This window comes from Wyeomyia smithii, chromosome 1 (assembly GCF_029784165.1).
Source record: "Wyeomyia smithii strain HCP4-BCI-WySm-NY-G18 chromosome 1, ASM2978416v1, whole genome shotgun sequence".
Lineage (NCBI taxonomy): Eukaryota > Metazoa > Arthropoda > Insecta > Diptera > Culicidae > Wyeomyia > Wyeomyia smithii.
Genome location: NC_073694.1, coordinates 149,414,499 through 149,434,150, shown reverse-complemented (window position 1 = coordinate 149,434,150; position 19,652 = coordinate 149,414,499). Strand labels below are relative to the sequence as shown.

At 41.1% G+C, this 19,652-nt stretch overlaps 5 protein-coding genes across 5 annotated transcripts; 3 read left to right on the top strand and 2 right to left on the bottom strand.

The window, feature by feature from the left end:
• Nucleotides 1–2,530: 2,530 nt before the first annotated feature.
• Nucleotides 2,531–3,320, top strand: LOC129723682 (probable 28S ribosomal protein S23, mitochondrial). Its single transcript, XM_055678041.1, has 3 exons — nt 2,531–2,689; nt 2,746–2,907; nt 2,964–3,320. The coding sequence occupies exons 1-3, from the start codon at nt 2,646–2,648 to the stop codon at nt 3,253–3,255; spliced, it is 498 nt and encodes a 165-aa protein (XP_055534016.1). The 5' UTR covers nt 2,531–2,645; the 3' UTR covers nt 3,256–3,320.
• On the bottom strand, nt 3,316–5,188 carry LOC129723676 (WD40 repeat-containing protein SMU1). The gene is made up of 2 exons (XM_055678027.1): nt 4,974–5,188; nt 3,316–4,912 (listed from the first exon to the last, which is right to left on the bottom strand). Exons 1-2 carry the CDS (start codon nt 4,997–4,999, stop codon nt 3,409–3,411), a joined length of 1,530 nt encoding a protein of 509 aa, XP_055534002.1. The 5' UTR covers nt 5,000–5,188; the 3' UTR covers nt 3,316–3,408.
• A 2,936-nt stretch (nt 5,189–8,124) lies between these two features.
• Nucleotides 8,125–11,904, bottom strand: LOC129717263 (uncharacterized). The gene has a single exon (XM_055667124.1). The coding sequence runs from the start codon at nt 11,902–11,904 to the stop codon at nt 8,125–8,127; it is 3,780 nt and encodes a 1,259-aa protein (XP_055523099.1).
• Nucleotides 11,905–16,036: 4,132 nt separating this feature from the next.
• LOC129733859 (ribonuclease P protein subunit p20) lies at nt 16,037–16,886 on the top strand. Its single transcript, XM_055695419.1, has 3 exons — nt 16,037–16,458; nt 16,524–16,692; nt 16,749–16,886. Exons 1-3 carry the CDS (start codon nt 16,195–16,197, stop codon nt 16,865–16,867), a joined length of 552 nt encoding a protein of 183 aa, XP_055551394.1. The 5' UTR covers nt 16,037–16,194; the 3' UTR covers nt 16,868–16,886.
• Nucleotides 16,887–17,009: 123 nt separating this feature from the next.
• LOC129733860 (transmembrane protein 203) lies at nt 17,010–17,549 on the top strand. Its single transcript, XM_055695420.1, has one exon. It carries the CDS (start codon nt 17,010–17,012, stop codon nt 17,463–17,465), a length of 456 nt encoding a protein of 151 aa, XP_055551395.1. The 3' UTR covers nt 17,466–17,549.
• The last annotated feature ends 2,103 nt before the right edge of the window (nt 17,550–19,652 follow it).

The window sequence follows — 19,652 nt, the reverse complement described above, 5'->3', positions numbered from 1 at the left end:
AATTGTAAGAAAAAAGTTCGAAGAAATTAGTTAAACCACATACATAGACATACGTAACACTGGCGATTTTTTCTGGTACTCTTAGCCCCACATCGCCCGGTACCAACACCAGTTTGAACTGCTCGACGAAAATGAACGGAATGAATTTTCTTCATCGCGGCTCTACTCGAGCCCATAACAAAATCCCTTAAGAAACTGTTAAAAAGTTGTTTACAAAACCAATGCTGTATTTTTCGAGTGGGAACGAGACAAATGCAGGGCTGCGCAAACAGAGGTTTTTTTTACAGAGGTTGGTACTTTCGAGTAGTTCATTTTGTACCAACTTTTTTGGAAGATTTCTTCCTGACTGTTACGTATGTCTTATGTATGTGGTTAAACCACATACGTAAGACATACGTGGTAGTTGGAAGATTTCTTTTGTTGGAAGATTTGTTGGGAGACTTCCATTTTGTTGGAAGATTTCTTCCTGAGTGTTACGTATTTCTTATGTATGTGGTTGAACCATATTTATTTGTGGTAATAATTTTTATTATAATTCTCATTATTAACTTCATTAGTTTTTTTTTACTTGATACGGGTAAATTTTAATTTATATCGGAAGGCAACATCACATACAAAGACATACGTAACACTGGCGTTTTTTTCTGGTACACGTGGCCCCATAGTACTCCGTACCTTGCCCTGTCAAACTGCTCGATAAATGATGAACCAAATGAATTTTGTTTTCCTCGGCCTTATCGAGCCCCTAAGAAAATTCCATAAGTAACTGTCAAAAATTTATTACAAAATCAATGCCACATTTTTCGAGTAGGAACGTGACAAATACAGGGCTGCGCAGGTACACTGCCTTTAAAAACAACTCAAACAGTGATTTTATTCAGGGTGTGGTACCATTCGAGTGGTTCATTTTGTACCAACTTTTTTGGAAGATTTCTTCCTGAGTGTTACGTATGTATTATGTATGTGGCAACATCGGCACACGCCACCCTTTTTTTTAAACCATCTTTTTTGTTGGGTTCCTGATTAGATTCAAACTTGCGATCCATTGCTTGGCTGCCATCGATGCATGGCTGTGAGCTAATCTGTAATATGACGTGTGCTGTGTTAAAAGTGAATATGCTTCTAAACGTTCTGAACTAATAAATGTTGGACAGGCATTGTATAACTGCTGGAATATAATCTTTTTGCAGTTTGAAGTCTTCACTTTTTTTATCAAAAAAAAATATATATCTGGCAACATTTGTGTTGCCAATTTTTCAGAAATCTCAAATATGACGGAAACAAAGAGGTTCGCATATTACCAACACGCATTATAGCGACCGTCATTAGGGTGCGTAAAAAGCTAGATAACTGATTTTGACGGTGGAAGTCCTGGGGAATAGTAAAGTGCATCACAAAAACCACGAAGGTGTTGAATTTTATATTTAGGTTTAATTTCATATACTTTCACCATAATTGATCATTATTTCGTTTTTATACAAAAGGTTTGTGAACCACCAATTAAAAATCACTGTGATAAAGCAATTTTGGAGCATTCTCAATTCATTGTTTAGTAATAGGACACGAAAAATGAGTCAAAAACATTCTTTATTGTACCTGATTGCAATACCTCTCAATGTGTTACCTTTCTTGTTCGTTTGGCTCGGCTTTTGACATGTTCGTTTGGCTCACAACATTCTTTTCGTATATCTCTCCCTTTGAGTATTGCTAGTCTAAACGTAAACAAAACGAGTGAGTGTTATACCCTTGTACTTCACAAGCACAAATCATCACTCACTCGTTTTGTTTGCGTTCAGACATACGGCCTAAAACGAGTGACTATAACCACAGAGAACAGACTAACAGGCGACGAACAAACGGTCTGGAAAGAGTGTGTAAAATTTTGCATGTGTGCCATGAATTATCCTCCAAATAATACCCCTCGTTATGCTAAATGGTAAAGTAAAGTGTGATGTCGTCACGTCGCTAAACAGACTGTATGTACTTTTCACTCCCGTTAGTACTGACGTTAAAATATATTGGCTATGCCGTTCGCTCTACGGCGACGGTAGCGACATCACATCTTAGTTACCACTCAGCATGACGGGGGGTGTAGTTCGGAGAGTATATTTTTGCGTGCGCAATCTGTTTTACACACTTTTTATCGTTTGCTTGTTAGTCTGTTCTCTGTGCTATAACTATAACCGCAGACAGACGTCCAAGCTGAGTTCCAAACTTGTGTGAAGTTTTTTGTAGTAGCAATCCGTAACCAGATAGCGCTACCAGTACCGCCAGCTTCGTGCACCAGCGAAATAAAATGTATTGTAGCGATAAGGTCACCAGGCGGCGCTAGTGTACGAGTGATTTATAACGCAATTTACTTTGAAAATTTACACGGAAATTTTGATCAATGTTGTTCTTGCTTGGACGTCTGTCTGTGCTATAACTCTTACTCGTTTTGTTTATTATTTTCAGATTTCTAGCAGATTATTCTGGTTTGGTTTTTCGAGCAGTTGTAGACTTTTGCCAATTGGATTCTTGTCAATCTGGCATCTCTGATCACTAATGTCAAATGCTGCATGCAAAACCAAGTGCAACAAAAACATGTTGTTAGATCTTTCGTAATCCGGGTTGAATAGTTGTATTTGTCCTAAACTGGAATAAGAATGGCACACAGTCGATTGGAGAAAATTGGCACTATTTTAACAAGGTATTATGAAAAAAAGAGGTAATTTATTATTTCCGAATTAAATGATTTTTCAAAAGAACTCAAGGTCTGCTCCGTTCCGGTGCCATGAAATGGGATGACCGACCACTTTGGTATGATGTGGTGGTTGCATTCCCACCTAAGGAAGAACCCCGCTATGATCGTCCTGCTCCGAACGTGCCATTGCGATCTATCTTTTACGCTGAGGATAAAATTCGCGCGTAACTAGATAAATACTGCGAATGTGATAATGATAAATAAAATTGCAATTTTACAGAATATACCACCACAACAGCCGTCCAAAGTATACCGTGAATTTGGCTGATCAGCACAGCAAAACAGCGACACAGTTGTTTATTGATATTTATAAGAATCTAGATACACAAGGGGCTCTAGATCAAGAGCGAGTGCTGGAAGCAGCACTAGAGATGTTAGAGGAAAAAATGAAGCTTCAAAAATCTGTACAGAATGCTGGAGGTGCTGAAAGATCCTATATGGAACAAATTCCTTCGAAGTCGACACCAAATGTCGGGAAAACCGTTCAACTACAAGACATTTTTAATGACTAGAATTGAGCATTTTTCAGTAGATAAAATTCGATTAGATTAAAACCAATAAACACGTGGTACTTGAAGTTCGGGTATTTCTATTTATCGATCTTTGTTACTAATGTCAAACTTAGAAATATAATGTCAGTTCTGCTACACTTATCAGAAATGTGTTCAAGGCTTCCACATTTTAAGCAATCCGTCTTCACTGTATGTCGCCAGCAGATTCTGGTGAGGATGATGAGTTAGCCCTATTACATCCTTATCGTGGACATTCAATGTTCGTTCGAGCTTACCGGATGTTACCGAAAAACAGTACAACACAAGATCTTCGCCAGCGCAGTAAATAAACTCTCCTCGGGGAGAAATGGTAGCACAAATGAAAGAACCACCTTCACGTTTACCGGACGAGAACGAACGAACAATTTGACCCTGCATGTTCATAATGACAACGGTGTTAGAGCGATTACAAACAACGAAATGCTCCGGATTTTTCGGCAGCATTAACACTGAGTTTACGGCTAACTCACTGCCAAGCGCTTTGAAAGTTGACACGCACTCCGTTGTTTTCAGTGACCAAATTTTGACAGATCCATCAGAAGAAGCGCTGAGGACATTATGTCCATCTGGTGAGAAAACGGCTTCATTCACAAAAGAAGTATGCCCTCGAAATTCTTTGAGCATTTTCCCGGATTTCAATCCATACAAACGGATTAGATGGTCAAACGAAGCTGTTAAAATTTGGCTGTTGTCACGAGAAAATTGCAAGCAAGTAACTCCTTTAGTGTGGGCTTTCTCGAACCGCCGCAAACACTGGCCAGTAATTAATTTCCAAACTTTGATTTGGCCGTCTTGCGATCCTGTGGCTAACATTTCCGAATCACGCGAAAAGGACATTGCCAAAACTGCCTGTTCCATCATCATAAAATTATCCTGTGCTTGATACTTCAAATCCTTTCGTATTTTACCAGTTGTAAAATTCCACACTTCGATGAATCCATCGACACTTCCGGTAACCAAATACTGACCGTCTGGGGAGAACAGTGCACATTCGACGTGACTTTTCTGGCCAAATTTTATCTGTCGAGATAATTGTGTCGGATACTGTTCATCCTCCTGATCCCTGATGGCCGCCTTACCGCGGAACAAGTCGATGGTTGTACCGGGAGGTAGCAAGCCTTGATGCTGTTGCCATTTTAGCGCTTGACCAAGTAAAGCGAGCAATCTTGAAGATGGAACCACCGACACTTCACCAGCTAAAGCCGTTGCAATCGCCGCCCGACGTTTTTCCTTGCTGCCACCCTCCGGATAGGCTTCTCTTGGATCAAAATACGCCCGCTGCAACATGTTTTCCAAATGAATGTATCGTTCTGCTTCCTGCTGTTTTAGCATAATCATAGGATCCGTTTGACGCAACAGCGACCTGGCAGCACCCAGCTCCCGCAGTTCAATTAGCTCCAGCACCACCTGCTCGTACAGGTCAATTAGCTTTTTATCCGGAAGCTTCAGTGATTGTATCGCCTTCAGAACTGTATCCCAATGACCATTGTGAATGTCGGAAACGAATCCTTCGACGCTATCGACTGTGTTTAGTGAAACACCTGTTTCTTCCTGTAGTGTTTGGAGCGTTTTATGAAGGTTTGATTCTTTTAGATATTGCTGGATTAAACGAATGACGCTGGAAAGAGTGGTAAATATTAAGATCGTTGTTCAGTCCGAAAACTTCATTTATGATGTACTCAGCCGATTCGATTTCGATAGACATTTTGTCAGCTCAGACAGATGTTTTTCCGTGAATAACTCCGCTTATTGGCCGGTAATAATAAATTTGTGTTTTTTAATATACTATTATCTTGCCGGAAAACGCTATGTTTGATAGAGAAAACACACAAACACCAATATGCATAAAGTAAATGAAAAAAATGCACAGTGCACGAACTTAAAGATTTCAATTGTCAGGGTTGTGTTTTTTAAATAAGTATACACGAAACACAGAACCAATCTTCATATACGTTGAAGCTACTCAAAATGTAAGGCCTTCTTGAATTTGCGGTATCGTGAGAGATCCTAAAAAAGTATCATGTAATTATTTAGCGGGCTAAACAATATCAGTTTTTATGTCATCTGATAGAGCTGTATTTTCTAAGCAAAATGTGATTTTCAAAAAAATTCTATCTGTGTCCTTCAATTTTTAAGTCACGAAACAAAACTACTCGAAAACTGCTCTAAATCGCTACAATGACAGTTCACCCATATACCAACTGTCATTGTAGTGATTTGGAGTGATTTTTATTTTTCATTTAAATGATATTGTTCACGCGAACAAGGACTACACAGTCTTTCAGCAGTGAAACTCAAGGTTCTCGATCAGCTAAAGCTAGAATTATATTTATTAGCGTATTTTTGATCATTTTTATCAAAACTTACAATTTTGTGTAGGCTCGTATTTTTAGGTTGGAATTTAGATCCGTAGATTTATTTAATAGTTTTACTGTACTGTTTCACTGTAAGATTTACATTTAGTTTAGGTTTAATTTGTAATAAGAGTATTATTAAGATCAACTTACGGTTACAAATAATTTATATAATTGAAAATTAGATCGAACTTGCCAAATACTGTATTAATGTGTATTAATAAGAGAAACGTTTTCTGCCACACTTCTAAGCATCTCTGATCTTCCTTTTTTTCTTTTTTTTTTTTTTAATGACAGTGAAGTTTTATTTCCGTCTGTCAAAGACCGTTTTTTGATGTCGACTGCGCAGGGATCGAATACTCGATCGAGGGATTAATTTCCGATAGCGACGGGCTCAGCGTTGCCAGAAGCTGCGGCAACATTCCCGCCCCCGTAACACTGCGTGACCGAAGCAGTTTTACCTTGAGATTTGACGTCTAAAAGTGCTAGCTTGCTTACTGGTCTTCTAAGAAATCCTGTGCTCGTCTGGACTGTGGCCTGTCGCGCTTTGCCATCTGAACGGTATCGCAGATACAAGACCTCGTATCCAATTGTTCCTTTTAGCACTATCCGCAACAAGAACTAGATCCCCTACTTCAATGGGTTTGGTATCGCCGAACCATCTTGTTCGTCTACAGATTGTTGGGAGATACTCTTTCAGCCATCGATGCCAGAAAATGTCGAGCTGATGGCGAATCTGATTCCAGCTGTTCAAAGATGCATCTTGTTGATTTACAAACCTAACTGCTGGCTGCTTCACTCCCTTGGAGCTGCCAAGTAAAAAATGATTCGGCGTGAGGGCCTCCTGCTCAGTTGTTTCCAAGGGTAGATAGGTCAGTGGCCTAGAATTTACTATACTCTCTGCTTCAATTAACAATGTCAAAAACCCTTCATCATTTAACTTTCTTCCCGTATCTATACTCTCGATCGCTGCCTTAACGGATCGCACCATCCTTTCCCAAACTCCGCCCATGTGTGGGGCCGAAGGAGGGTTGAAAAGCCACTTTGTATTAGCATTTGTAAACGCCTCCGCCATGTCACTTTTGATTTGCCGCATAAGTACCCTTTCCGCTCCTACAAAGTTGGTACCGTTGTCGCTATAGACTTCGAGAGGAGCGCCACGACGACCGACGAAGCGACGAAAACATGAAATGCAACTATCTGTGTTTAAACTATACGCTATTTCGAGGTGCACTGCTCTGATCGTCAGGCATGTGAACAGTGCCACCCAACGCTTAGCGTGACTACGTCCGATTTTGACCGTCACTGGACCAAAAAAATCCACCCCGACGTGAGAAAAAGGACGTTCGAAGGAGGCCAGCCTGGCAGCTGGTAGGGGAGCCATCCTCGGAGTTGTTGGTTGTGATTTGTAGATTTTACACCATTGGCATAATCGAGCCGTTTTTCGTACAGCTGCCCGAAGGTGGGGAATATGAAATTTTTGTCTTACCTCATTGACGGTGGTCTCAAAGTTTGCATGGTGGTTTTCTCGATAATAATTGTCTAACAGTAGGTTTGTCAACCTGTGTGTCTTCGATAAAATTATGGGAAATTTCGTGTCGAATTCGGTATTTGCAGCTGCGCCTATTCTTCCGTCCACTCTCAGGATACCGTGCTCATCCAGGTAAGAGGAAAGCTTGTATATCGAGGATGCTTTCTCCACCCCGCTAACGCCTGCTTACAACTGTGCTATTTCATCAGGAAATGATTCATTTTGACAAATGCTCCACAGTGTGTTTTCAGTCTTCTGAAGTTCCTGGGTGCTCAACAACCCTTGATTCCGGTGCTGCTTCGTGGTACAAGCGTTATTTATGAATCTCCACACGTATGCAACCGATCGAACAAGCCGCACCCACCGAGAGAATCGTTCGAATTTTATTATTGGCTTGCGTATAATTACTTTGTGCACAAAACATGATCGCAATTCTTCTACCGTCTCGAATTTAACGTTGCTTTTTTGGATTGGCCATTGCTGTTCTGGGTACTGCAGAAATGTTGGTCCACGAAACCATTTTTTTTCCGGCGACAAACAGGGGCCATGACCCCACTTTGTGGCTTCATTAGCAGTGTTCATTTTCGTCGGTACCCATTTCCACTCCTGAGTTTCGGTAAGCGTGAGTATTTCACCAATTCGACAAGAGACGTATTGCCGATATCTGCGAGCGTCTGACCGGATCCAGGCTAGTACTGTACTAGAATCCGACCAGAATATTCTTTTGTCGATTGCGTAAGTGTGATTATCACCCACGAAACTTGCTAGCCGAGCACCGAGAACGGCTGCCCTTAATTCTAGACGAGGTATGGATAGTGGTTTAAGAGGTGCAACTTTCGCTTTCACCGATATCAAGACACAAGATATAGTTCCATCAGCAAATATTATTCGGTAATATGCAGCAGCGCTGTAGGCCTCTTCGCTTGCATCCACGAATGTGTGAAGTTAAATAGAGCGTATCGATCCTGAAGGAGTTCGGCCAATGAAGCATCGAGGAAGCCGAATATTATCGATATGGCATAAATTGTCGGTCCACTTTCTCCATAAGTCAAATGCCTCATCTCCAATTTCTTGGTCCCAGCCTGTTCCGCAACGCCATATCGTTTGCATTAAAATCTTGCCGTGAATTATGTATGTAGCCAACAAACCAAGAGGGTCGAATAATGACATAACGCATCGTAATACCTGTCGCTTGGTTGGTCGACGGCCCTCGCCAATAATTTCTGAAATATCTTGCTGCATTTGAGTTGAGAAAGCCAATTCGTCTTCGGTAGGTAGCCACAGCATGCCGAGTACTCTTTCAGCGCCGTCTCCCTTTTCTAAGTCCAGATTTTTAACCGCCGGAACAACTGTTTCTCCCAAATGTCGCAGTACTGCTGGAGAGTTGGAACGCCAACCACGTATGTCAAACCCGCCTCTGCTATGTATAAGTTTAACTTCAGCTGCCACTTGCATGGCTTCTTCTTCGGTGTCAAAACTATCCAACAAGTCGTCCACGTAATGACACTTCACCACGGCCTCTGCAGCGCGTGGAAACTCAGCCGCGTATTCTTCGGCGTTTTTATTTTTGATATATTGCGCGCTGCACGGTGAACAACTAGAGCCAAATGTTGCCACATCCATAAGAAAAACATCCGGTTTCCTGGTTGTATCTTCCCGCCACAAAAAACGCTGTGCGTGTCGATCTTCAGGTCTGATACGAATTTGGTGAAACATTTGGCGTATGTCACCACTTATCGCTATGGGTTTTTTGCGGAGCCGAATCAAAATTCCTGGCAGAGATGACAACAAATCTGGCCCTTTCAGCAAAAGTGCGTTTAAGGAAATGCCGTCTACCTTGGCCGCGGCGTCCCAAATCAAACGGACTTTTCCGGGCTTTTTGGGATGGGTCACAATTCCCAGTGGTAAGTACCAACATCTGCGAGGATCAGCGGCCACCAATTCCTCGTCTGTAGCACGATGAGCATAGCCATTCGATTGATAATCTTGTATCTGCTGATGCACGTTTTGTTTCAGTGCAGGGTCTCGAGACATTCTCCGCTCTAGGCACTCCAGCCGGCGAAGAGCCATGTGATAACTTTTCGGGAATTCGAATTGATCATATCTCCATAAGAGCCCTGTCTCAAACCTTACATCCGTGCGTTTAGTAGTGTCTCTTAAAATATTTTTTGCCCTCGTGTCGTCTACCGATTCCAGTTCCATCAATGGCTTAGTGCCAATATCATCTATCTCGAAATGCATTTTGACCAGGTCGCGTAGCTCGTTATCTGCTCTAGTGTCTGAAACGTAACAGCAGACACCTAAAGGCTTCAAAATGCCATTGCGTCCGCCTCCTTGAACGCACCAACCGAGACGAGTTTTTGTGGCCACTGGCTCTCCCAGCCGTCCCTCACGACATTTAAGCGACAACGATAGGTTTACCTGATCCAAACCGATAAGCACGCGTGGCACTGCATTTTCATAGCGAGAAATCGGCAACCCTTTCAAGTGAGGGTACTGCTGAGCAAGACTGAACGGGTCTAGAGATTGCACCGGCAGTTTTAATTCAGATACGGTCCTGGCTGACTGGATACCATAGAATTTCGTGCCAGCCAATCCCGATATTTCAAGTGAGATCTCTTTAGAGTCTGATTCACATCGTGTTACATCCCCGGTCCATTTCAAATAAAGAGGCTCCGTTGGTCCGGTTACACCTAACTCGTTGGCGACTGACTGCTCTACCAACGTTAGAGATGAACCATCGTCTAAAAACGCGAACGTGTTCACCGTCGCTGATTTACTTCGCAGAGTTACAGGGACTATCCGGAAAAGAACTTTTGACTCAGTATCGCGATGCGAGTGGCTCTCAGCAGTAGTGGGTTTTGTTTCATTCTCAACCTTCGAATGTAGCAGCGGGTGGTGCTTGAATTCACAACCGTCGATCCCGCATTTAACTGCCAACCGACATCGATTTCTCCCATGTGAATTGAGACAAGTACGACAAAGTTTTAGGGAATGAATTTTATTCCAGCGATTTTCTACAGTGAGACCATGGAACCGTTTACAGTCCTTTATTCGATGGTCCGACTGATTACAAAGAACGCAGTTCTTTGATACACCCGTGATGATACTGGTTGTTGGCTTTTGTCCGTCACATGAGCTGTGTGTATTTAGTAGCACTTTCTCCTTCGATTTATTATTTCTACGATCACCCAGACGTCGATCGTTGGAGCAGTTAACTAGCTTGGTTACATGACTAGCAGCTGTAACCATTTGTGACATGTAATCGGCAAAAGTCTGTAAGGTTACATTTGGGCTATTTTGCTTATGCATTCCCCACTGGAGCTTTAGCGATGTTGGTAATTTATCTTCCAGCTCCTGTAATAACGACGGATTGTTCAAATGTGCAATTTCACCGGAAGCTTGCAAATGATCGCAGAGCCCCTGAAGTTCTACCCCGAAGTCAATCAAGGTTTCAAGACGTTCCATCTGAGGCGGTGCCATCGTGCGTACTCTGTTCAACAAAGTGGATATGAGCAGTGCTGGTCTACCATAGAGCAGTCGAAGGGTTTCAATAACTTGAGGCACGGAGGCGGGTAACAACAATCGACTGCGCACAGATTCTCGTGCGTGGCCTTTCAAAGACCGTTGTAATCTAGTCAGATTTTCGGCATCACTGAAGCCACAGTTTTCTGTGGTGATGTTATACTGGCTAATGAAAATAGGCCATTCTTCCGGGTTGCCATCGAAATCCGGAAGGTCCCGGGACATTACTCGACGAGCTGCTAATTGCGATGAGGAAGGCCCCATCTCTAGGGCGCTCAATTGGTTTATTAAATCCGGTTGCAATGCAGTGGGCACTTGTTTGTTTGCACCCAACGGGCGCGAGCTTTGTTTTAACGGTGGCGCTCTTCTAATTTTTGCACCATGGCGTGATGCCCTTGGTGGAAGTTCAACTTCTTGCGACGGTGTATATCGAAACGGTAACGGTGGAATCTCAATGGTAGCGGCATCCGATAAGGCACTGGCTGGTGGCGCGGGGGGCATCGGGTTGGTTGAGCGTTTGATAGAATGTTGCGGTGGTAAATCTGACGTTATATTCGGTCTGGAGAGCGCATCTGAAGGAAGAGAATTTGCATTTGTCCCTCCGCTTATCGAGCAGGTTGAAACTGAGCTCATTTCCATACGAGAATTTCGATTGGGGGCTTCCAGATTAGATGCCTTCGTATGTACGACCTTTGGTGTACTAGTATTAGGCTCTACTTGTCCGTCATTCTCCAACCATTGCGAAACCTTCTCATGAGTCGTACGACAGTTATCGCTCACAACACTTTCTGTTTCATGTACCTCCTGCCGTTCCAATAGATCATATTTTTCTTTAAGGAACGTTTTCTCCAGTTCTTCCTCTTCTAATATTTGATTTCTCTCCTGATCGATCCGCTTCCTCTCGATCGCTTTCTCCAGTTGAAATCGCTTACGGCGAATCCGTTGCTCCTCTTCTAACCTTTTCTGCTCCAATACCTTTTGTACTGAAATTTTGGAAGATCGGCTGCTCACACTAATGGGAAGGCAACCGCTGCACTCCCAACGACGATGTTCTACAGATGCTGTGACGCCAGCACATTTGAAGTGATACCACTCGGTACACTCGTCGCACTGAACCATGTCATCTGCCCAGTCTGGTCGATCACAAGCAGCACAAGCACTCGCATTTATGCCGTCATCCACGTTATCATTGTTTGCCATTCTAGACAAAAATTCTTTAGTTTGTTCACGCGAACAAGGACTACACAGTCTTTCAGCAGTGAAACTCAAGGTTCTCGATCAGCTAAAGCTAGAATTATATTTATTAGCGTATTTTTGATCATTTTTATCAAAACTTACAATTTTGTGTAGGCTCGTATTTTTAGGTTGGAATTTAGATCCGTAGATTTATTTAATAGTTTTACTGTACTGTTTTACTGTAAGATTTACATTTAGTTTAGGTTTAATTTGTAATAAGAGTGTTATTAAGATCAACTTACGTTTACAAATATTTTATATAATTGAAAATTAGATCGAACTTGCCAAATACTGTATTAATGTGTATTAATAAGAGAAACGTTTTCTGCCACACTTCTAAGCATCTCTGATCTTCCTTTTTTTCTTTTTTTTTTAATGACAGTGAAGTTTTATTTCCGTCTGTCAAAGACCGTTTTTTGATGTCGACTGCGCAGGGATCGAATACTCGATCGAGGGATTAATTTCCGATAGCGACGGGCTCAGCGTTACCAGAAGCAGCGGCAACAGATATAAAATTTTGAAAAATTACGTTGTGCTCAGAAAATTACACTCTTTAGCCATGGGCGCAACTACGGGGGGGGCTAAGGGGGGCTACAGCCCCCCTTAGCAAGTTTTAAGCCCCCCTTAGAATTTCCCAGAGAATAATTGTAGTCAATTTAAATACATCCCATACTTCCTATCAGAGCATCAAAATCAACACAAATTGAGAAGTCAACATTCTTTGGCTGAGAACTAGTACTGTGCCCAGGATCGATTCTCAAACCTAGCTCTCTTACTTCCCTTACTAATAAGACGAGTGCCGTGGTGGCTCGTGCTGTATCAAGGAGTTGTTGCCATGCTGCTCGGTTTGGGCTGTGTTTCGCCAGTTCCTCAGACGTCTCATCACCCGCAAGTCTCATTCGATCTGGTCGAACCATCGCGCACGCTGCGCCCCCTACACCACAGGGTTGCTGAAGAGAAGTGATTTCACAGGATCATCGTCCGGCATCCTTACGACGCGACCGGCCCATCGCAACTTATTGACTTTCGCCAGGTGTGCAACAGGGTTCTCTCCAAGCAGCGCGAGCAGCTCATGGTTCATGCACTGTCGCCATTATCCATCGTCTGTCTGTACTCCACAATAGATAGTCCGCAGCACCTTCTGTTCGAAAACTCCAAGAGCATTGAGGCCAGAAGCGTTGATGTATCGATTCCGTAGAGAAATACCGGTCGTATCAGCTACATCGTCAACTTTTTACTCCGTCGCACTAGACTCGATCGAGGTGGTCATGCCAATACCCCCACCACAATTGGTGCGTACGTTTGTATGTCTGAGAAAAAGGAGCCGTCGATGAGAACATGGTCAGTTTGGTTTGTTGTGCGTTGGTCAGGTGATCTCCAGGTGGTTTTGTGGATGCCTTTTTGGGGAAAGCAAGTTCTTCGGACTGCCAGTCTGCGGGATGCTGCGAAGTTGACGCATCCCTGGCCGTTGTCGTAAGTGACGGTGTGCAGACTGTGCGGGCTAATCACCGGCTTATAAATGTTTTTCCTACCGGCCTGAGCGTTCATGTCCCCAATGACGATCTTGATGTCTCTACGCGAGCAGCTATCGTAGAGTTTCCCGAGCTGTGCGTAGAACGTTTCTTTCTCTATATCGGGACGTCCTTCGAGAGGGCAGTAGGCATTGAGGATGGTGTAGTTGTAGAACCGGCCTTTTATTCTCAACAAACACAACGTGTCGCTGAACGCCTGCCACTCGATTGCACGACTCAGCATCCTGCCCAGCACTATAAAACCGGTACCCAGCTCATTGTTTGTGCCGCCGCTCTGGTAAAATTGTGCCCTGCGGCCACAAATTCGCCGTACCTTCTATCCTTTTCGGTAAAGCTCCTGGAGCGCAACGATGCCGAACTGGTGAAGTTCTAGCTGATCCAGCAGGATCCGGTCGGCATCCGAGGCGTTAAGCGATCTACCGATGTACCGTGCTTCTAATCGTCGGCCTTATTTCGTCACTAGATCATTGCGGGTAATTCCGGTTCGTTTTCAATTCTTGATTGTTCGTAGTATGTTTATTTTAGCATGCTGCTTTACTAGGGCTGCGATACCTAGTCTCGCGACGGGGCCGCCGTCTTGGGTGTAGAGGCGAGACACCGCATTTCATAGTTCACCGTCCACTTCGGATCAGTCGCTGTTCGGGCCGACCCCATCCTGGAAAACAGATGCTCAGACAAGCTGCTCTCCAAGGAGAACAACTATCGCTTCCCTGTCAGCATACGACCAAGTTCCCACCGGTTCCCCAATCTTCTCATGGTTGCTCGTATTCCAGTCGGTTCCACGTGGAGTTAAGAATATGGCATTATGCCTTGGAACACACTGAGATCTATTTTATGCCGACTAACACGGGTGTACTGCTGGTACGCACTGCCCAGCCGTTTGCCAAACCTAGTTCGCCTCAATATCGAATCAGTGTCAGCTGGAAGAGATGGTCAAGATATTCAATACATCTTTGGAGATTTATTCCCGATTGAAGTGATTTTGTCTTCTGTTACGACACTACTTTATGCGTTTTTAAATAGGCGCATTGTAACTCTTTTTCCTATTTTTTATTTTTTTAAATGAAGTGTATGAAAACTAGCCCCCCCCCTAGGAATTTTCCTTAGTTGCGCCCATGTCTTTAGCTGCTATATAAAAATCAGAAATCCGTGAGTAGCTAAACAACTCAGTTAATGGACAATGTTTTTCCACTGACAGACGTTCAAGCAAGAACATTGTTCGAAAATTACGTGTAATTTTTCTAAAGAGAATTGCGTTATATATCAAAAAATCAGAAAAAATCATGATGAATTCTTGTTGTGAACCCGGTGGGCCCTTACATTACACTACACCCTATGTACAATAAACGCTTTTTAAGCCTGAGATTTATATTTGATTTCAAGGGTAAATAGCACCTGTTACGTAGGAAGGGTTGTCAAGCAATTATAATGGTTATTTTTACCGATTGGGTATACATTTGAGCTATTAGCGTGTTATTCACCTTTGGGTTCGGACCAGAGATGCCAGACTTTTTTTTGGCAAGTCTGTATAATCCATAAAAATGTCTGTATAAGTCTGTATACCCAGAGGGGATTCACTGCTGTCAAATTTCATATATGTGTGCGGTATCGCAGATCAGCTCTGGTCCATGACGTTTGTTGGTCCGTGACGTTTGTAACTATGAACGATAATGAGGAAAAAATCACTACACAACACATTCATAAAAGTTTTCCGCAGTTTCTCGAGTTTTGACAAAAAAAACGTTCCAATTCTATAATATTTCACATCGATCAATTTCATAACCAAAAAGAACAAAAACCAAAACAAACACCATGTTGCCGAATATGTTGGTTACACGATGTTTGACAGATAGATCCCCCCTGTGTATACCGCTGCGAAAAAAAGTTACCGATACATTGATACCTAATTATTTGTCGACCTGTCAGATTGTTTTGTTTTATTGCTTGTTTTGATTGTTCTTTTTCGAGTCTATCATAGTTGGTCGATTAATCGATAACTAATTTATCTTTTAAATCTAAATAACAGATAGAAGTAAGTCTTTCCCGCGATAAAAATCGTCGTTCGTCGTAATGTAGCTAAACTGATACATGATGGCAGAAGTCTCGCGGTTATAAAAATAGTACCTTCAAGGTTTGGGACATTTTAAGCAATTCTTCAACGTTGGATATTGCTCCGAATAGAACAAACGGTCTTTTCACCAATATAACCTGCATGGCAATCGATCGAGACAATCAGCTGTTTGTTACTGGGGGCGAAACAGGCAGATTAGTGCCCACGGGGCCGATAAAAACCCCGATAGCCTGACTCGATTCCCGTTGTCATGATTTCACTCTCAAAAACGCAAGATTAATATGTTCAGCAAAGTGTTCAGTTCCTAGTTCACTTTTTCCAGCAACGGCTACAGTGACTTTTGGTTTTTGTGTTCGTTTTTTTGTGTATACTGGTAAAACCATTATGTAGAATATCAGATATCTGTGTAATATCTGTATTATACTAAATGTCTGTATAAAATCTGTAGGCTTATGCGTGTCTGTATCGCAACACAGAAAGTCTGTATAATACAGATTTGTCTGTATATCTGGCATCTCTGGTTCGGACTCTCGCGTTGAATTGACATAAGTTTATACAAATTTTTATCAAATATAAATTTAGTAAGACAAATTCTATAGTTTTCCATCACATTCGCACTCGGATGGAATTTTGATTGTGCGTTGTCATAGGATGTCCAACGAAATAAAGTGTGGTGAAGAAAGTACTTCCCTAAAGTTGGTGCCAGGTAGTGATCGGAACAGCAGCCGAAGGAAGCTAAAATCGGACAACAGTAATAAGGTACAGTTTGGTGACAAATCTGAACGTACCGGAAATTCATTCAATTCAGCACCCGAACGAAAGTTTAGTGATCGGCACGTTCTCAAGAAGCGAGTGTTGCCCAAATATTACACGAGAGAAAACGACATCTACGTAACGTACAAATCTGACTTTACGGTAAGCCCTTGCGTTTTCGATATCAATTTCGAGCTCAATATAAGTTGCTTTTACCCTTGCTCCAGTTTCAATTCAAGAAGTGTTTAGAGTTATTAAATTCTCACATTGGTGAGGTGTTCCTTCATTGCACGGGAAGAGCTATCAATCGAGGAATTAATTTGACCCTGAAAATCAAAGCTGAATATCCGGACGCTTTCAACTACGAGGTGAATACTTCTACGATTACTGTAACAGGTAAATATAATATATTCTTTTTTCTATAATGTAACCAAATAGCGCAACTGTTCTAGACGATCTTCACCCGCTGAGAGACGATGATGACTTTAGCGAACAACGCCGTTTGAACTCGTGTTTGCACATTCGTCTCTACCGAACTGTAAGACCAAAACAACCAAAACCCTCTACGTAACCGTCTGTATCTTCTTAGTTAGTTCTGTGCGACTGCTAATACTGAGCTCGCCACAATTGCGCTCAATCAGCAGATAGATTTAGCGGCCTTCCTCCCGAGCAGTCCTACCACCATTGCGAAAATAGCCCCCTCGCGCCGAAAGATGTCCGACGAAGTGGAAATCAAAACCTATTTCAAGCTGGTGGACGTAGTCAAGTGGATAGGAATAACACAATTTGAAATTTTGTTAAATATGCTCGCCTTTCTGGTGTTCAGCATCATTTTGACGGTAAAAGTAACTAGCGGAGCACTGGCTGGCCCTACCAGTACCAGCGAGTGGCTTGTAATGTTTTCACCACTGTTTTGCGGAGATTTTTGTAATGCTTATTTTTGCGTTATCGTCGGCATTCGCATGTATCTAGGCAACAAACACCGGCAAGCGATGCACCGGTTATCTTGGAGTGTACACTTTTTGCTGCTGACCGCTGGATTCAAATACCTAGTGTGTATGAAACTGTCCGGCCAGAGTGGGCTAGAGTATAGCGAAGTGTTTTCGCCGATATTCGTTCTGCTGCAGTTGATCGCGGTTAAAGCTTGCCAGTTCAAGCAACAATCGTAATGTGGCATGTAGTTCGGTTCTGGAGTGAGGTTGTGTTTAATTAAATGAAAGATTAAAGTGTGACTGCTGAAAGTGCGAACGCTATCTTGGAGTTCATTTATTATTTGCAAAAGCCATTTGAAAGAACATTGCCATTTCATGAAATTTTCAACTCATCGCCGGCAATTAGTTTTTGAAAATAAAGCAGGTAAAACAGCATTTTTTTTTAATAGGTGGGGGAATGTTTGTAATGATTTATTTATGTACTAATATCTATTCAGAATTATTATTGTGTGTTCTGCCACAAATGGTGACATTTCAACACTATTATATATATATATATATATATATATATATATATATATATATATATATATATATATATATATATATATATATATATATATATATATATATATATATATATATATATATATATATATATATATATATATATATATATATATATATATATATATATATATATATATATATATATATATATATATATATATATATATATATATATGTATTTGTACGCTTTTTTATATTATTGAATGTTATTAGCTTTCGCAGTTAAGTTAATGTAATTGTAGGAAAATTATTAAACCTACTTGTCAAGAAGAAAAAAAAGGAATAAAACAAAACTTAAAATAAACTTAAAACTTATCTTATATAGTCAGCTATAAAGTGAGCTAAGAGTTGAAATTGAGGATTGCAACGATTTTTGTCGGAATTTGTTGATAATTTGGTTTGACATATTTTCTAATGTTTCTACATTAGTGAGCCTATGTAGCTCGTTCGTGCTAAACCAGGGAGGACGCTTCAAAATCATTTTCAAAAGTTTATTCTGAATCCTTTGAAGTGTCTTCTTACTGGTTGTACAACAACTTGTCCAGATGGGAACTGCATATAACATTGCTGGCCTAAAAATTTGTTTGTAAATTAACAGTTTATTCTTGAGACAAAGTCTAGAATTCCTGTTGATAAGAGGATATAAACATTTGATATACTTATTGCACTTTGACTGGATATTTTCAATGTGCTCCTTGAAAGTAAGATTCTTATCATAAATTAGCCCTAAGTATTTAACTTGATCAGACCAATTTAAGACCACACCGTTCATCTTAATAACGTGGTTATGGGTGGGTTTGAGAAATGAAACTCTTGGCTTATGAGGAAAAATAATTAACTGTGTTTTAGAAGCATTAGGGGAAATTTTCCATTTCTGCAAGTATGAAGAAAATATATTTAAACTTTTTTGTAGCCGACTGCATATAACACGAAGGCTTTTTCCTTTTGCGGAAATGCTTGTATCGTCACAAAACAGAGATTTCTCACAACCTGGTGGTAAATCAGGAAGATCAGAAATAAAAATGTTATATAAGATAGGGCCCAAGATACTCCCCTGAGGCACACCAGCTCTAACAGGCAATCTATTAGATTTACCATTTAGATAGTTAACCTGAAGAGTGCGGTCAGTTAAATAACTTTGTATCATTTTTGTAAGGTAAAGCGGAAAGCTGAAATTTGACATTTTCGCTATTAAACCTTTATGCCAAACACTGTCGAATGCCTTTTCTATATCTAGTAGAGCTGCTCCAGTCGAATAGCCTTCAGATTTATTAGTTCGAATCATATTTGTTACTCTAAGTAACTGATGAGTAGTGGAATGCCCATGGCGAAACCCAAATTGCTCATTTGCAAAAATTGAGTTCTCATTAATATGTGTTATCATTCTTTTAAGAATTATTTTTTCAAAAAGTTTGCTAATAGAGGAAAGTAAACTAATTGGTCGATAACTTGATGCCTCAGCTGGATTCTTTTCGGGTTTTAAAATTGGAGTGACTTTGGCATTTTTCCATTTTGTATGAAAATGTGCTAGTGCAAAGCATCTGTTAAAAATTTTTACCAAAAAATTTAAAGAGTTTTCGGGAAGTCTTTTAATAAGGATATAGAAAATCCCATCGTCTCCTGGTGCTTTCATGTTTTTGAATTTTTTGAGAATAGTTCGCACCTCAGTCAAGTTTGTTTCCAATAGGGGAAGTGCACCAGTTATGGCAATAGTTTGAAGGATGTATCAGTCTTTTGAATATTTTGGTTGTAAAAATTCGGATATTTTTATGTTCATGGTGTTCATTGTAAGTTAACAACAATTATAATTCATCATGTATTAAGAAACTGAAATTTTCTATATTGTTTAATGAA

Coding starts and splice junctions, on each gene's coding strand:
- LOC129723682 (XM_055678041.1), top strand. CDS start 2,646: ATGGCACACAGTCGATTGGAGAAAATTGGCACTATTTTAACAAG. Junction 2,690..2,745: donor ATTGGCACTATTTTAACAAG/GTATTATGAAAA, acceptor ATTTTTCAAAAG/AACTCAAGGTCTGCTCCGTT. Junction 2,908..2,963: donor GCTGAGGATAAAATTCGCGC/GTAACTAGATAA, acceptor GCAATTTTACAG/AATATACCACCACAACAGCC.
- LOC129733859 (XM_055695419.1), top strand. CDS start 16,195: ATGTCCAACGAAATAAAGTGTGGTGAAGAAAGTACTTCCCTAAAGTTG. Junction 16,459..16,523: donor CGTACAAATCTGACTTTACG/GTAAGCCCTTGC, acceptor CCCTTGCTCCAG/TTTCAATTCAAGAAGTGTTT. Junction 16,693..16,748: donor TTCTACGATTACTGTAACAG/GTAAATATAATA, acceptor CAACTGTTCTAG/ACGATCTTCACCCGCTGAGA.
- LOC129733860 (XM_055695420.1), top strand. CDS start 17,010: ATGTCCGACGAAGTGGAAATCAAAACCTATTTCAAGCTGGTGGACGTA.
- LOC129717263 (XM_055667124.1), bottom strand. CDS start 11,904: ATGGCAAACAATGATAACGTGGATGACGGCATAAATGCGAGTGCTTGT.
- LOC129723676 (XM_055678027.1), bottom strand. CDS start 4,999: ATGTCTATCGAAATCGAATCGGCTGA. Junction 4,913..4,973: donor ATCGAAATCGAATCGGCTGA/GTACATCATAAA, acceptor CACTCTTTCCAG/CGTCATTCGTTTAATCCAGC.